This window comes from Scyliorhinus canicula, chromosome 23 (assembly GCF_902713615.1).
Source record: "Scyliorhinus canicula chromosome 23, sScyCan1.1, whole genome shotgun sequence".
Taxonomy (NCBI): Eukaryota; Metazoa; Chordata; class Chondrichthyes; order Carcharhiniformes; family Scyliorhinidae; genus Scyliorhinus; species Scyliorhinus canicula.
In genome coordinates, this window is record NC_052168.1 from 24,779,632 (window position 1) to 24,792,559 (window position 12,928).

Below are 12,928 nucleotides of genomic sequence, written 5' to 3' on the forward strand. Positions count from 1 at the left end.
ATTCACGACTCTCTGAAGTTCCTTGCGGTCCTGGGCCGAGCAGTTGCCATACCAGGCTGTGATGCAGCCCGATAGGATGCTCTCTATAGTGCATCTGTAAAAGTTGGTAAGGGTTAATGTGGACATGCCGAATTTCCTTAGTTTCCTGAGGAAGTAAAGGCGCTGTTGTGCTTTCTTGGTGATAGCGTCGACATGAGTGGACCAGGATAGATTTTTGGTGATGTGCACCCCTAGGAATTTGAAACTGCTCACCATCTCTACCTCGGCTCCGTTGATTCTGACAGGGGTGTGCACAGTACTTTGCTTCCTGAAGTCGATGACCAGCTCTTTAGTTTTGCTGGCATTAAGGGAGAGATTGTTGTCGCTGCACCACTCCACTAGGTTCTCTATCTCCCTCCTGTATTCGGACTCGTCGTTATTCGAGATCCGGCCCACTATGGTCGTATCATCAGCAAACTTGTAGATGGAGTTGGAACCCAGTTTTGCCATGCAGTCGTGTGTGTACAGGGAGTAGAGTAGGGGGCTAAGTACACAGCCTTGTGGGGCACCGGTATTGAGGACTATTGTGGAGGAGGTGTTGGTGTTCATTCTTACTGACTGTGGTCTGTTGGTCAGAAAGTCAAGGATCCAGTTGCAGAGTGGAGAGCCAAGTCCTAGGTTTTGGAGCTTTGATATGAACTTGGCTGGGATTATGGTGTTGAAGGCGGAGCTGTAGTCAATAAATAGGAGTCTGATGTAGGAGTCCTTGTTTTCGAGATGCTCTAGGGATGAGTGTAGGGCCAGGGAAATGGCGTCTGATGTGGACCGGTTGCGACGGTATGCGAATTGAAGTGGGTCAAGGCGTTCCGGGTTTATGGAGGTGATACGCTTCATGATCAGCCTCTCGAAGCACTTAATAACAACTGATGTCAAGGCCACCGGGCGGTAGTCATTGAGGCACGTTGCCTGGTTCTTCTTTGGTACCGGTATGATGGTGGTCTTCTTGAAGCAGATGGGGACGTCGGAGTGGAGTAGGGATAGGTTAAAGATGTCTGTGAAAACCTCTGCCAGCTGGTCCGCGCAGGCTCTGAGTGCACGACCAGGGATCCCGTCCGGGCCCATCGCCTTCCGTGGGTTCACTTTCAGGAAGGCCGATCTGACTTTGGAAACTGTGATGGTGGGTATGGGTGAATTATGGGTTGCTGGGGCACTCGATAGCGGATTGTTGGTTACCTGCTCAAACCGAGCATAGAATGCATTAAGTTCATCGGGGAGGGGTGCACTGCTGCCAGAGATACTGCTCGGCTTCGCTTTGTAGCCCGTTAGTTGCTTAGTTGCTTAATCGATCGTGGAGGACCGCTTCCTGAAACAAAAGGTGGGAATCAATATCTTTTGACTATAATGGATGTGTCTACTAGATTTCCAGAGGCCATTCCAGTACGTAATATTACAGCTAAGCGGATTGTGGAGGAGTTACTTAAATTCTTTACTAGATATGACTTCCCACAGAAATTCAATCGGATCAAGGATCGAATTTTACTTCAAAGTTATTCAAAGAAGTTATGGATAGCTTAGGAATAAAACAATTTAAATCAACTGCGTACCATCCAGAATCGCAGGGAGCATTAGAAAGGTGGCATCAGACATTAAAGACAATGTAGAGGGTGTATTGTCAAGATTATCCAGAGGATTGGGATAAAGGAATTCCATTCATATTGTTTGCAATTAGGGATGCACCTAATGAGTCTACCAAATTTAGTCCTTTTGAACAAATTTTTGGTCATGAGGTAAGAGGACCACTTAAATTGATTAAGGAAAAATTGGTGCGTGAGAAATCGGAAATTACACTATTGGATTACGTGTCAAATTTTAGGGAACGGTTAAATAGAGCAGGTGAATTGGCTAGACAACATTTGAAAGTTGCACAAAATATGTGAAACAGGTAGCGGACAAGAAATCCAAAGTTTGTAGTTTTGCCAGTGGAGATAAAGTTTTAGTATTGTTACCAGTGGTTGGTGAGCCTTTAAAAGCAAGGTTTTGTGGACTTTATCAGATTGAAAGGAAATTAAGTGAGGTGAATTATGTGGTAAAAACACCAGATAGAAGGAAGACTCACCGAGTGTGTCATGTGAATATGCTTGAAAGGTACTTTGAAAGGGAAGGAGAGAAAAAGGTTTTAATGATTCTAACTCAAAGTGACGAACCAAATCCAGATGACTGTGAATTTGACATTCCTCAAATTAAATTGGAAAATGAGGATGTTCTTAAAAATTGGGATGAATTGTTAAGTTACCTTCCAGAGGAAAACAAACTAACCTGAAAGAGTTATTGATATCACATGGGCAAGTTTGTGGAGTTAAATTGGGAAGTACTAAAATGGCTATACATGATGTAGATGTGGAAAATGCTGTTCCTATCAAACAACATCCAGATGGACTTAATCCTTTAAAATTGGCACAGGTTAACAGAGAGATTGAGAATATGTTGAAACATGGCATAATTGAAGTGGGTTGCAGCCAATGGAGCTCACCCATAGTGATGGTATCTAATCCAGATGGTACCCAGTGGTTGTGTGTGGACTATCGAAAGGTGAATGCAGTTCCAAGAATGGACTCTTACCCTATCCCACGTTTGAAGGATTGCATTGAGAAAGTGGGACAATCTGCTTTTATTTCCAACTTCCAGACGTGGAAAGAACATTTAAAACACAGTATGGAGTTCTTCGATTGACTTCAGGGGCCGGGTTTGGTGATTAACCAAACCAAAAGTGAATTTGGAGAAGCCTGAATCACTTTCCTTGAGCAGTTTCCGTTACCCTCAAGACAAAGGGAAATAATGCGATTTCTTAGCATGAGTGGATTTGATCGAACCTTTATGCAAAAGTTTTAGATAGAACAGTACAGCACAGAACAGGCCCTTCGGCCCTCGATGTTGTGCCGAGCAATGAACACCCCACTTAAACCCACGTAACCCGGAACCCAACAATCCCCCCATTAACCTTACACTACGGGCAATTTATCATGGCCAATCCACCTAACCCGCACATCTTTGGACTGTGGGAGGAAACCGGAGCACCCGGAGGAAACCCACGCACACACGGGGAGGACGTGCAGACTCCACACAGACAGTGACCCAGCCGGGAATCGAACCTGGGACCCTGGAGCTGTGAAGCATTGATGCTAACCACCATGCTACCGTGAGGCATGATTACTCCACTGATGGACTTGCTAAAGAAATGGCAAAAATTTAAATGGACAGCGGACTTTCAACAGGCATGTGACTGCCTGAAAGCTGTGATAACCGATGCTCCTGTATTGGAGAATTGCAAGGGACTCTGTGATCAGATTGAACTGAAGTACCTAACTTTAAAGAGAATTGACGAGGCGTAGAGGAATGGATGGATTGTGCATTCACTTTCTTGTTCAAAAGACTGTCAATCGAGAAGGATTTCGGTTGGATGAAGAAGAACAGGAAAGATGGACTTTATTATTATGCCTGTTTGCATGTGTTGTTTTTTTTTGTGAAACGAAAAAGTATATTTATTGTGTACATTTATAGAGAAATACAGCACAGAGCAGGCCCTTCAGCCCACGATGTTGTGCCGAACTTTTGTCCTAGGTTAATCATAGAATTTTGGACACCAAGGGCAATTTATCATGACCAATTCACCCAACCTGCACATCTTTGGACTGTGGGAGGAAACCGGAGTACCCAGAGGAAACCCACACACACACGGGGAGGATGTGCAGACTCCACACAGACAGTGGCCCAAGTCGAAATCGAACTTGGGACCCTGGAGCTGTGAATCAATTGTGCTATCCACAATGCTACCGTGCTGCCCTTAAGAGGAAATGAATCTACACTCCATATTCTACCCTAATCCATGTACCTATCCAATAGCCGCTTGAAGGTCCCTAACGTTTCCGACTCAACTACTTCCACAGGCAGTGCATTCCATGCCCCCACTACTCTCTGGGTAAAGAACCTACCTCTGACATCCCCCCTATATCTTCCACCATTTACCTTAAATTTATGTCCCCTTGTAATGGTTTGTTCCACCCGGGGAAAAAGTCTCTGACTGTCTACTCTATCTATTCCCCTAATCATCTTATAAACCTCTATCAAGTCGCCCGTCATCCTTCTCCGTTCTAATGAGAAAAGGCCTAGCACCCTCAACCTTTCCTCGTAAGACCTACTCTCCATTCCAGGCAACATCCTGGTAAATCTCTTTTGCACCTTTTCCAAAGCTTCCACATCCTTCCTAAAATGAGGTGACCAGAACTGCACACAGTACTCCAAATGTGGCCTGACCAAGGTTTTGTACAGCTGCATTCCCGTACCAGCCTCCCCGGACAGGCGCCGGAATGTGGCGACTAGGGGCTTTTCACAGTAACTTCATTGAAGCCTACTCGTGACAATAAGCGATTTTCATTTTTTTCATCACCTCACGGCTCTTAAATTCAATCCCTCTGCTAATGAACGCTAGCACACCATAGGCCTTCTTCACAGCTCTATCCACTTGAGTGGCAACTTTCAAAGATCTATGAACATAGACCCCAAGATCTCTCTGCTCCTCTACATTGCCAAGAACCCTACCATTAACCCTGTATTCCACATTCATATTTGTCCTTCCAAAATGGACAACCTCACACTTGTCAGGGTTAAACTCCATCTGCCACTTCTCAGCCCAGCTCTGCATCCTATCTATGTCTCTTTGAAGCCAACAACATCCCTCCTCACTATCCACAACTCCAAAACCCGCTTTCTTAGTGGATGGTGCAAAAGTGAAAAATGAGACCATTTTGAAGTTGATGGGTTTTTTTTCTTGGGGGGAGGTGCCATGTGAGAGTACCTTTAAGAAATGGATGTTTAAGCAATGTACCTTTCAGAAATGGAGCAGCTGATATTACTGAAGTGATGTCAGAGGGTGGGGGGAGCTGAGCTGAGCTCACTTCTGCTTTTGTTTCAGTTTGGAGGAAAAGAGCTTGGGTGTGTCTGTGTTTGCAGTGAGCTGGATCTGCTGTGATCTCTGCCATGAAAGACTATCTCTGAATCATTTGGGTGATTTAAACTCAGAATAGTAATGTCTTTAACCTGGTGTGTTTCTGTTTAAAGGTGTTAAGTCTCTTGGATAGTTAAAGGAACAACTGAAGGATTATTTAGTGTTGTATTATTTTGGGGGTTATCTTTGAAGTAAGGGGTGTTGAGTGAACCAATGTTTATTTAAAAAGGTCAAGTTGAATTCATGGAATAAACATTGTTTTGTGTTTAAAAACCCACGTGTCCATAATTGTAATACTACACCTGGAGAACAAGCCGTGTGCTTCAAAAGCAACAATACATTAAAGGGAGAGGTTATGAAAATTCCGCTCCCATAACATTAGAGGGAAAGGTAGTATTGAGGAAGCAAGGGGGCTGCAGAAGGATGTGGACAGGCTAGAAGAGTGGGCAAAGAAGTCGGAGATGGAATACAATGTGGAAAAGTGTGAGGTTATGCACTTTGGAAGGAGGAATGGAGGCATAGACTATATTCTAAATGAAAAATGCTTCAGAAATCAGATGTACAAAGGGACTTGGCAATCCTTATTCACGATTCTCTTAAGGTTAACGTGCAGGCTCAGGCGGCAGTTAGGAAGGCAAATGCAATGTTAGCATTCATGTTGAAAGGGCTAGAATACAAGAGCAGTGATGTACTTCTGAGACTGTATAAGGCTCTGGTCAGACCCCATTTGGAGTATTGTGAGCAGTTTTGGGCCCCATATCTAAGGAAGGATGTGCTGGCCTTGGAAAGGGTCCAGAGGAGGTTCACAAGAACGATCCCTGGAATGAAGAGCTTGTCGTATGAGGAACTCTGGGTCTGTATTCGTCTACCAGTGATTATCCCTCTCTCCAGTCGCACCTGTTAGGGTTTGGCTGCTGTTGAGTAAAGAGTCAAGAGTTCTACTCCTTTTCCCAAACACCTTTATTTTTCCTTGAACACACTCTGTACCAAAACTCTATCACCACATTACATGCCTCAAAGGATACCTGTAGCCTCTTTACATATAAGTGTCAATTATGTAACATCAAGGAGACATCTAATTGGAATGTTTCTTAACCCATTCCTTAACAGCATCAACTTAATTACCTGCAAAGACTCGCATTCAAAGTATCATGTTGCATCACTGACTTTGTCTATCTATGAGTTTGTGGAACCCACCTCTTCATCGCCTGATGAAGCAGTTGCGCTCCGAAACCTAGTGACTCCAAACAAACCTGTTGGACTTTAATCTGGTGTTATAAAACGTCTTACAGTGTTTATGTAAGCCTACTTGTGACAATAATAAAGATTATTATAATAAAGATTATTATTAACTATTCAATGATTCTGATATATGAAGGACCAGAAATTCATGCAGATTTCAAAATTATCTTAATGGCAGACTTTGCCATTAGCTGAAATCATGATAACACTTTTGGATAGTTGTTTTGACAGGGTTGCAACTTTATGGGTCATAGTAGTGTTTAATCAGCCATTGATGTTTTATGTTTTGACAGTTTCTGAAATATCACAGTAAGAATATTGTTTCTGAGGCTGATGTGAAACGGTTCCTGCAGGCGGCAGCAGAGTTGAAATTGGAAGAATTGAGCAATGACGCAGCTGAGGCTTTGATTCTTTTTCTGAAACAGGTGGAGTATGTTGATGTGTACGATACAAGTGATTAATTGTATGTTTTCAAGAAGTAGGTAGATATAGGATTTAGGGGATCAAAGGGCACAGGGAGAAAGCAGGATTAGGCTATTGGGTTGGATGATCAGCTATGACCATAATGAATGGCCTCCGCCTGCTCCTATTTTCTATGTTTCTTTGTAACTTACTGGAATGGCAGATTCCGCCAACAATGCTGTGTTAGCTACATTTCGAACTCATCTAAATACAGTGGACAAATGAGAGCTGGCTTTATAATCTGCTGCGAATCAACGTGACAAATTTCATGACCTTAAATGGACATGACAGCTACTGCGTAGATAAAGCTCATACCTGTCAAAATCTAGGACAAAGAAAAATTGGTAATCCACATGAACAGAATCAATGCTTACCTATTTTTAAAAAATCAATAATGGGCAATTTTTCCAAATCACAAAATTCACATGAATTTTTTATATTTGCCTCTAACCTATCAACATAATTCCCCAATTTTGTCAATTAAATAGCACAATAATCACACTTTTGTATTTTATTGCTTTTAGTTTGAAACGTTCTGTAATTTGGAGGACTAATTGACAAACCTATTAAATCCAAGTTAGCTGATTCTTCACTACCTCGTCATTATCACACTATCAGCCTACCCTCAATCATTAAAGTGATGGAAGGAATTGTCGACAGTGCTCCTGGTTGGCACTTACTTACAATCTGCTCACCTGTACTCAGTTTGATTTCCACTAGGGCTGTTCAGATCCATACCTCATTCCAGTCTTGGTCCAAACATGAATAGAAGAGCTGAATTCCAGGCGTGAGGTGAGAGTGCCTCCCCTTGACAACGAGGCAGCATTTGACCGAGGAAGCCTGGTAAAAACGAAAGTCAGTGGGGATCCGGAGATGAACTCACCAGTGGTTGGAGTAACATCTAGCACAAAGAAGAATGATTAAGATTGGTAGAATCCAGTCATTTCAGCCCCAGAACATCACAGGAGATTCTCAGGACAGTGTCCAGCTAACCTCAGCTACTTCATTAGTGATCTTTCCCCCATCATGATGTCAAAAGTGGGACTGTGCCCTGATTATTGCAGCGCTCAATGTTACTCTTAATTCCTCAAATAACGAAGCAAAACATGCTTGCATGTAGCAAGACTAGGCCAACTTTCAGGCTTGGGCTGATGAATGGCAAGGAACATATAATATACATCACACAAAGGGTGAGGTGGTACCATTTCCAAGAAGGAAGACTCTAACCATTCCCCATGACCTTCCGTAGCATTACCAACAGTAAATATGCCCTATCAGCAGCCTGCCGGTTGCCACTGATCAGAACACAACTAAACCAATATGACCTATCTTGCCCATTCCACCATTTTGTGTTGAGTCAAAATATTGGAACTCCATTCTTACTACTGTAGGGAGCCTTCATCACAGGACTGAAGTTCAACAAGAAAGTAATCGCCTCACAGTGCCAAGAAACACAACACTATCCACTGTGACTCCGGTTAGACACGTCCTCAGTGGAGAACATGTTACAAGTCCTGTACTGAGGGGCCCCGCTCGCTGAAACCGCTTAGTACAGGGAGAGATCGAGACACCTTTAAATGGTGTCCCAATCTCTCGAGCCCCCGATGCTACCTCTAAACCCCCCCCCCCCCCCCTCCCCCCCCGCCACAAACTCACTGTAAGCAGGTCCCCGGACCCACCACGCCAGCACAGGGCACACTGCCGTGCAAAAAATGCCAGCTTGGCAGCGCCAGGGTGCCTGGGTAGAACAAAAACAAAGAAAATTACAGCACAGGAACAGGCCCTTCGGCCCTCCCAGCCTGCGCCGATCCAGATCCTTTATCTAAACCTGTTGCCTATTTTCGAAGGATCTACTTCCCTCTGTTCCCCGCCCGTTCATATATCTGTCCAGATGCATCTTAAATGATGCTATCGTGCCCGCCTCTACCACCTCCGCTGGCAAAGCGTTCCAGGCACCCACAACCCTCTGCGTAAAAAACTTTCCATGCACATCTCCCTTAAACTTTCCCCCTCTCACCTTGAAATCTTTGCCCCTTGTAATTGGAAAAAGCTTGTTGCTATCCACCCTGTCCATACCTCTCATAATTTTGTAGACCTCAATCAGGTCGCCCCTCAACCTCCGTCTTTCCAACAATCCTAATCTACTCAACCTTTCTTCATAGCTAGCACCCTCCATATCAGGCAACATCCTGGTGAACCTCCTCTGCACCCTCTCTAAAGCATCCCATCCTTCTGGTGATGTGGCGACCAGAACTGCACGCAGTATTCCAAATGTGGCCTAACCAAAGTCCTATACAACTGTAACATGACCTGCCGACTCTTGTACTCAATAACCCGTCCGATGAAGGCAAGTATGCTGTATGCCTTCTTGACCACTCTATCGACCTGTGTTGCCACCTTCAGGGTACAATGGACCTGAACTCCCAGATCTCTCTGTACATCAATTTTCCCCAGGACTCTTCCATTGACCATATAGTCCGCACTTGAATTAGATCGTCCAAAATGCATCACCTCGCATTTGCCTGGATTGAACTCCATCTGCCATTTCTCTGCCCAACTCTCCAATCTATCTATATTTTGCTATATTCTCTGACAGTCCTCCTCACTATCTGCAACTCCACCAATCTTAGTATCACCTGCAAACTTGCGAATCAGAACACTTATACCTTCCTCCAGGTCATTTATGTAGATCACAAACAACAGTGGTCCGAGCACGGATCCCTGTGGAGCACCACTAGTCACCCTTCTCCATTTAGAGACACTCCCTTCCACCACTACTCTCTGTCTCCTGTTGCCCAGCCAGTTCTTTATCCATCTAGCTAGTACACCCTGAACCCCTAAGACTTCACTTTTTCCATCAACCTGCCATGAGAAACTTTATCAAACACCTTACTGAAATCCATGTATATGACATCTACAGCCCTTCCCTCACCAATTAACTTTGTCACTTCCTCAAATAATTAGCACCAGCCATGCCAGGGTACCACCCTCCCAGAAGTGCATGCACCGGGAGACCTCCACGAGTGCCGTTCCATCTGGTCCCTATTTGTTGAGACCAGTACTGAACAGACCTCGCTCGAGATCTCCAAGGTGAAGGGGATCAATCCCAACTCCTTGGTTACCCCAGGGAACTGCATATTAAAGTGAGACTAGCTGTCGCGCTCTAATAAGCAAATTTGCCAAGAAGTGATCTGGGCGGGCTTTACATCATGACGTCTCGCGTGATTGTGTTCGATCTTGCAAGGCATGGAGAGCCGTGTAGATGTCGGGATCAGGATCTCCTGTCATTTACTGGCCACATTGCACCATGGCGCGGTACTTTATGGGTGCAGTGTGGTCGGTAGATTGCACCCATTGTTACAACAAAGCCCCGAGGGTGTCCGGAACTGAATTTGTCATGCGTCTATGGAACTGGCTGAGTTTTGAGTTTGTCCAAAATGCTATGGGACAGATTAGTCTGTGGGGTGAATAATAGGGTGACTCAAAGGACATTGCTCGCCGAACCACTACTAGACTTAAAGAAGGCCGTGGAAGTCTCTCTGTCCAGAGCGAGTGCAGAGAAGGGAGTGCAAGAGTTGTAGGGAATGGAAGTCAATAGTGTGGGGCATGCACCCTCCCGGCATCCGGTGCCCCCTATAATGGGAACCTCCGGAACCCCACCCTGGATGGAAAGCTACCGAGATCAGGGCTGTTGGTCTGGGACCGAGTTGACCAGACAGTCCTCGAAACCGAAGAGGAAGACCATAGGTGATGTGGAGCCTGCAGCCAGAGAAGCCACAGGGAGTGGAAGTCACAGGGCAGATAGTCAGCTCGCCATTCCACTGGAGGTATGCATCAACTCTGCTCCCATACCTTTCTCTTAGAGCAGCCAGAAGACGTGTGTATACAACTGAATTGCATCGCGCCACCCAAGTTGCCCCCATTAAAATCACTGTTCAAGTAAATGGCCATTCCTTGGACATGGGATTGGTCACGGGAGTAGCCGTCTCAGTCATTGGCAGGCAATCATTTGAGAAAATTAAAACAGGTGTGTAATGCCTTCAGTTATGGGATACTGAAGAAAGATTGGCCATGTATAGGAGAGAACCGCTGGCCATAGCAGGGACTACGATGTATATGAACAGCAGTCCGTGTGATTACCACTGATTATAGTAAAGGGATATGGCCTCAGTTTGCTAGGACACGATTGGCTATAGCATCTCCGCCTTGATTAACACCGAGGTTTCCAAATGGGCTCTGGAGGCCTCTGTGAGATACTGGGGACGTTCCCGAGGTTTTTCAGGCCAGCTTGGGGAAAATAAAAGAGGCCATAGTGAAAATCCATGTACACACTGATGCACAACAAAAATATTTTTGCGTTTGCCCAGTTCCCTATGCTCTACTACCAAAGGTTGAGGCAGAACTCAGACGACTGGAAGACCTGGGATCATCAGGCCAGTTAAATTTGCACACTGGGTAGCGCTGGTAATCCTCTTCCTGAAGATGGACAACTCTGTTCGCCATTGTGGCGATTATAAATTAACTGTGAATAGGGCCTCCAGATTAGACCGATAACCAATGCCGCAGATCAAGGACATAATGCAAAACTGGCTGGAGGTCACTAATTCACAAAGCTCGATATTAGCCAGCCATTCCTACATTTGGAATTGGAACCTGAGTCACAGTGAAAATGAAATGAAATGAAATGAAAATGAAATGAAATGAAAATCGTTTATTGTCACGAGTAGACTTCAATGATGTTACTGTGAAAAGCCCCTAGTCGCCACATTCCAGCGCCTGTCCGGGGAGGCTGGTACGGGAATCGAACCGTGCTGCTGGACTGCTTGGACTGCTTGAAAAGCCAGTGATTTAGCCCAGTGAGCTAAACCAGGCCCACAGTGCTACTTGACGTTAAATTTTCACAAGGACTGTACAAGTGCACAAGACTGCCCTTCAAGGTATCATCGTCTTGTGCCATTTTCCAGCGAGTAAAGGCAAATATTCTGCTGGGTTGGCCACGTGGCGGTCTATCGGTCTATTTGGTTGCAGGCATGACAGAATGGGAGCACCTGAGCGATCTAGATGAGGTACTCCACCGCTTTCCAGAGACAAGTGTGTGCCATGAGAGAGTAGTGCGTTTTTCATACCAAAGAAGTCATCAATCTGAGGTATCGAGTAGACCGAGAGGGTCGACACCCACTGGAGGAAAATGTACGTGCTATCAAACAAACCACCACACTGGAGAATATAACCGAGCTGCAATCATTTCTGGGACTCGTAAACTACTATGGCAAATTCATCCTGGGTGCAACCATTTTGGCCCCCCCTGCACACCCTGCTATAATAAAATCAGGAGTGGGCGTGGAGAGCGCCGCAGGATAAAGCGTTTGTTAACATGAAAGGGCAGCTGATCTCTGGCCTGCTGGCGCATTGTGATCTCGTCAAACAACTCCTGGTCACAAGCAATGCCTCGCCAGACGGTATTGGCATCGTTCTCTGGCGTGAGCCAGAGATTGGTCGATTGCATTCGCCTCAAGAACTGTGGCTGAGCTTATACACAACTCGAGACAGAAGATTTAGTTGTGGTCTTTGTAGTAAAGAAGTTCCATCAGTATGTGTATGGGCATCGTTTCGCAGTGTTAGCAGACCACAAGCTGCTGTTGAAGCTCTTAAAAGAAGAAGATAAGGCCATTCATAGATAGATAGAAGATAGGAGTAGGAGGAAGCCTTTTGGCCCTTCGAGCCTGCTCTGCCATTTATAACAATCATGGCTGATCATCCAACTCAATAGCCTAATCCTGCTTTCTCCCCATAGCCTTTAGTCCCATTCTCCCCAAGTGCTATATCCAGCCGCCTCTTGAATTTATTCAATGTTTTAGCATCAAGTATTTCCTGTGCTAATGAATTCCAGATGCTCACCACTCTTTGGGTGAAGAAATGTCTCTTCCTCTCTGTCCTAAATGGTTTACCCTGAATCCTCAGACTGTGACCCCTGGTTCTGGACACACCCACCATTGGGAACATCTTCCCTGCATCTACCCTGTCTAGTCCTATGAGAATTTTATACCTCTTTATGAAATCCCCCCTCATTCTTCTGAACTCCAGCAAGAACAATCCTAATCTAGTCAATCTCTCCTCAAATGACAGTCCCGCCATCCCTGGAATCAGTCCGCCCATAACGTCAGCCAGAATCCAGCAGTGGGCCCTCCTCTTGGCAGTATACAACATGTTGGAGCATCGGCCAGGGATGCAGACTCCAAACGC

General features: G+C 45.2%; 1 protein-coding gene across 10 annotated transcripts in view; it reads left to right on the forward strand.

The window, feature by feature from the left end:
- The window catches only part of LOC119956323 (meiosis inhibitor protein 1), a 536,433-nt gene that overhangs the window by 500,929 nt on the left and 22,576 nt on the right, over window positions 1-12,928 (forward strand). For all 10 annotated transcript variants that reach the window (XR_005458631.1, XM_038783445.1, XM_038783450.1 and 7 more), the window contains one exon: window positions 6,517-6,648. Coding sequence is in view for 9 of the 10 variants with exons in the window: in XM_038783445.1 (XP_038639373.1) it covers window positions 6,517-6,648 (132 nt within the window). In the remaining variant the exon portion in view is untranslated. The remainder of the gene's footprint in view (window positions 1-6,516; window positions 6,649-12,928) is intronic.